This window comes from Montipora foliosa, chromosome 14 (genome assembly GCF_036669935.1).
Source record: "Montipora foliosa isolate CH-2021 chromosome 14, ASM3666993v2, whole genome shotgun sequence".
Classification (NCBI taxonomy): domain Eukaryota; kingdom Metazoa; phylum Cnidaria; class Anthozoa; order Scleractinia; family Acroporidae; genus Montipora; species Montipora foliosa.
The window spans coordinates 7,542,706-7,547,730 of record NC_090882.1 but is presented as its reverse complement, the minus strand read 5'-3'; the positions used below and the strand labels follow the sequence as shown (position 1 = coordinate 7,547,730).

The following is a 5,025-nucleotide window of genomic DNA, read 5'->3' as shown; positions in this document are numbered from 1 at the left end:
CTCAGAGTCTGTCCCAGGTTACCCTGGTTTTGTAACTACTTGGTGCCTATACCAAGTAGTTACCCGTGGTTTGGAACACCGAAGTGTTGTGCAAACCATTGAACAACATGGAGGCGCTGTTAAAGTCAATGTCGTCAGAGCCTTCGCAACATCTTCAGGAACTTCTCGAGCGCCTTAATGTTTTGCGAAAAGAAGAAAGTCTTTGTGATGTAACCATCACAGTGAAAGGAAAGAAGTTCAAAGCACATGGAGGTGTTTTAGCTGCAGCCAGCCCGTTCTTGCTCAATCTTCTCACAAGCAACATGAGAGAAAGTAGGGAGAAACTTATCAAAATACAACTTGAAGAGGCATCTGTGGCTGTGATGGAAGATGTTCTAAAGTACATTTATACTGGAAATGTTTTGATCACCGAAGAAAGAGCCCATGATTTGATCGCAACAGCAGATTATCTTCTTCTGCCAGGCCTTAAAACAATGGCAGGAAACTTTTTGAAGGACATTGTCACAACTGAGAATTGTCTTGTCAATAATTACTTTGCTGAGAAGTTTCATTGCGAGGAATTAAAGGCAAAATCCCGAGAAATGATCAACTCTAATTTTAGTGCTGTCATGGAAACAGACGATTTTCTTAATCTCAGTGTAAAACAAGTTAAGGAATGGGTGTCAAGCGATCACATTATCATCAATGCCGAGGAAGAGGTTTTTCAGGGAATTGTAAGATGGGTGTCTCACAACAAAAGTGAAAGAGAAGGAGACTTTCCCGAGTTGTTGGATAAGGTGCGCATTTCCTCATTGACACACAACTTTGTACTGCATGAATTAGAGAGAGAAGAACTAGTGACTGAAAATGACAAACTTGGAGTGAATTTTCTCCTAGACACCCTGAAACTGATGCTTAATTCTTGTGATGGGCAGGTTGATCAAGAGCCAAGGAATTGCATGGAGATGCATTTGGAAGGCATTTTTGTCTGTGGAGGGGGAAGAGCTTTGTGTTGCTTTCCAGGCGAAAATTCGTGGCACAGGCTGAACAGGCTAGCAGATGCTCCTTTTCGATACCAATATCACTCTCCTACCCTGTACAAGAATAAAATTTTTATGTCCAACAAGGAGTCACATTCACTGGTTAATAATTTTGAAATAATGGAGTACTACATGCCCAGTATCAATTCATGGGCAGCAATTCAGCTCAGAAAAGATGTGTGTGACCTTACCAGCTGTACCTATGCGGTTTTAGAGGGTGCGCTTTATGCAAAACATACTTCTTGTAATGAGGTCTACAAATATGATGCTGAATGCAACCATTGGAGACAAGTGGATAAACTGATCAACACCCAGGAGAACTCTTGTCTTGTGACTGATAACAAGTATCTGTACTTTATAGGTGGGAAACGAGATGGAAATGCATTGACAACCACTACAAGATTTGATCCCAGCAATGAGAACAGCAGGTGGAAAACACTTGCAGCACTTAATGAGCGAAGATATGGTGCTTTTGGTGCCACAATGAAGGACAAGGTTTACATAGCTGGGGGAGTAGAGACTAGTGGACAAGCAATCAGCTCATGTGAAGTATACAATCCCAATACTGATGAGTGGTTGGTAATGTCCAGTCTGAGGGAACCTCGAATGTTTGCAAGCATGATATGCTTCAATGGAATTCTGTATGTTTTGGGTGGCAGGAGAGGAACTTTACAGGCAACGTACAATAGACGGGAGAGTCGCCCCAAAAGAGTAACAAATATTGAAGAGTTTGACGTGGAGAAAAATGAATGGACACAAATATCAACTATTCCAATCAAAGGCTCTGATACTGTAGAGGACAACTTTAAAGCTTGTTCAGCAAAACTTTTCAAAGGAGTAATTGACACACTTCAGCCATTAACCCCTGAATGAAGCATATGATCATCTTTGGCAATGAAAGGAAGATAAGGAGCATTCAGTGAACAAAGTTCTTTATTTGTCTCTGACATAAATGCATTAAAATAATAAACTAAATTCTACGAGGCATATGGTAGAATAGAACATAACTTCATCAACTTTCTGATACACAAAGTTCTTTTTTTTTTTCCCAGAAAAAAAAGTTCTGGAAAGCAAGCTTGTGGGATACATTTCTGGATAAACGTTTGGCAAAATATGAATGGACACAAGTCATTTTTACCAGTTTTAAATGGTTGCTTGTTACTGTGTGAATCTGAAAACCGTGAACACTTTGAATTGAGTTGACATTTTCCATTGTGCAGCAACCAATCAGAAGTGACATGGAACCACAAACAAATTACTGTTACTGGTTGCGGTTTAGTTTTCTTGCACTAGATTGGCTTTTTACTTGAAACACAATAACATTTCCTAAATATTTCTAGTGTCCATGGTTTTGGATTTTCACAGTAATTTCTCCTCTAATGAAACAAACTGGGTGAAAAATACAGTTTTGGGTTTTGAATAATAATTAGTGAAATTAGTTTGAGTTCTTTATAATGTGTTAGTCCAAAGTTGTTCCTAGGTTCTCTTTTCTCTGCCGACAGTGGAGGTGGAGAAGAAAGACCCTGAGAATGAGGTTGTTGTTAGTGTAGTTACATTTATCCACAACAAGAAGAGGTAAATCATGGCCGAAGGTCTAGAAATCCAGCTTTAAAATTCAGGCTTCTTCAGTAAGATTCATAATATTAACACTTAACATCAAATTTGACAAGACAGTTAAAACTGCATGCATGACTTTCCAAAGTTATAATTGTAAGACCCTTCTTTTAAGCTATGAATGACCAGTGCTAGTAATGTATGCATTAGTAATGTATGAATTTATTGAAGTTAGCAAGATGTGTTGTACCCCAATTTTTACCAACCACACACTCTCCTATTTGAAGGTTCTAGTATAAAAATTATGGAGCTTCTTACTAACCCACAGGCGTAATTTTTAACACCGTAAAGCACCTAATTGAAACAATGTTTAAGACACAGAGTACACAGCTTGATCACTCTAAGTTTTTCTTCATTATTCAATTGTCATTTATGTTATGAAAATACAGACTCCATACCTCTGAGGGAAATCTTGATACCTTCATAAACTTTGAGGCTTTCTTGAGATAGTGAGAAGTGGGAGATTATTTTTGTTTTAAACACTTGGTACACAGTATGCAGTCACCCCGGCATCTTGAAAGTCAATAATTCACCTTTACAGTTGTAAAAACTGTACATATGTACATAGTTAGATATGTTAAGAAATGCAGAAAATTTAGATGCCCGTGAATTTCAGTAAGCGTCACAAACTGCCCCCGTGCTTTTCACCCCATCTTCAACATCACTTGTGTCTGGAAATACAGACAATTAAGTTACCTCGCAAAGTTTCCCCTACATACCAGTCTTCAAGTAAAGATAGCTGCAGTTAACCTCACCAGAAAGTAATGTTAAGCCTTACACTTACCTCATTGCTAGAAATAGGCAGCAAATGCTTAGACGGAACCCTTTTTTTGTGTCGGATATCAAAATTGGGGGAGCATCTAAGTTCCTGCATTTCTGGACATAAGTTTATTAAATACTGTGACTTGGTAAGCATTTTCCTCATTTATTCCAAAAGTAAAAAAAAATCCAAATGAAAAATTAATAATACGGTAATCTTTACATCTGGTGCTGATAATTTGACCACTAACACCCTACGGTAATGCGTGTAATGGATAAATTATTCCAAAGGTAATCTGTTTTAAACAGAATATTTGAAAAAGCTAAACTTTAGCTTTTTCAAATATTCATGTTTCAGAGTATGTAGCTACTACATTAACTGAAATTTGTATTTTGACGCAAGGTTTGTTACTTGCGGTGACTTGCATGCCGTTTGGCCATCCACTTGCATTCACTTGCGAAGACTTGCGACGACTTGCGTTTGATTTGAACATGTTCAAATTTTGGACGGAAGTCCGCCCAACTTGCGTCTCGTTTGGCAACTCAACGCAAGTGGATGCAAGTTTTCGCAAGTCATTCGAACTTTTTTGGAAATCTTTTAGCCAATCTGATGTCGCTGTTTGAGCAGGAATCTCAAACTATTTCGTGCCTTTTGCACTTTCCCTTTTGACAAGATGGCTTCTGTCACGGAGGAAAATTCGGAAAACTTAAGCCCCGAAGAGCTAAAAGAAAACAAGGATAGGGAGTTAAAAAAACATAAGAAAAAGGAAAACCATAACAGGAGACCCAGTAGCGGTGCAAGTATAAGCAGCAGCTACAGTGAAAGTAGCCGCTCTTCCGAGTCTGAGCCTAGGAAAAAGAAAAAAAAAAAAAAAATTCTGCTACTTTTGCAAAGGACTTGCGCTCAACTTGCGTCGCGTTTGGCCACCCTATCGCAAGCGAACGCAAGTCTTCGCAATTGAGAACTTGCGTCGACTTGCGATGACGCGTTTCGTTTGGCCAGGGCTTTACTTATGCGCAGCCGGATCGCGACACCCCCCTTCCTCCCGTCCCCCACAAAGAAGAAAAAAGATTTTAAGTCCAAACTCCAAAAACGGAGTCGGATCCTATTGAACTAAATTTTGGGGGCAAGTGTTTCCCTTTCAGGAATCATGTCCCTGATTTTGAAAGGTGTGTCCAGAAATGCAAGAAATTAGATGTACGTGGATTTCAATAAGCGTCACGAAGTGTCCCCTTCCTCTTCTTCCAAACTTCAACATAACTGGTGATCACTGATGTCTGGGAATACAGACAAATAATGTCACAGTGTCCCCCAAATGCTCTTCCTTAATTAAGGACAAACAACTGCATTTACCCTAAGCTAAAAAGAACACCACTCTTTGGAATGACGTACTATTCAATGGCATGAAGTCCAATCCAATGACATATGAACGATATTTCCGATAGAATGACGTTTGATTCAATGGCATGGCGTTATTGGTCCAATGGCATGAAAATCAATTCAATGACATCTTTGTCCCAATTCCCCCTCCATAGGGGGGGGGGGGGAGGCCTGGGTACTCAGAGTCTGTCCCAGGTTACCCTGGTTTGGTAACTACTTGGTGCCTACACCAAGTAGTTACCCGTGGTTTGG

The 5,025-nt window shown here is 39.6% G+C and overlaps 1 protein-coding gene across 1 annotated transcript; it reads left to right on the top strand.

The window, feature by feature from the left end:
• Window positions 1-107: 107 nt before the first annotated feature.
• Window positions 108-1,892, top strand: LOC137984400 (kelch-like protein 12). The gene has a single exon (XM_068831580.1). The coding sequence runs from the start codon at window positions 108-110 to the stop codon at window positions 1,890-1,892; it is 1,785 nt and encodes a 594-aa protein (XP_068687681.1).
• Window positions 1,893-5,025: the final 3,133 nt, after the last annotated feature.

Coding starts and splice junctions, on each gene's coding strand:
- LOC137984400 (XM_068831580.1), top strand. CDS start 108: ATGGAGGCGCTGTTAAAGTCAATGTCGTCAGAGCCTTCGCAACATCTT.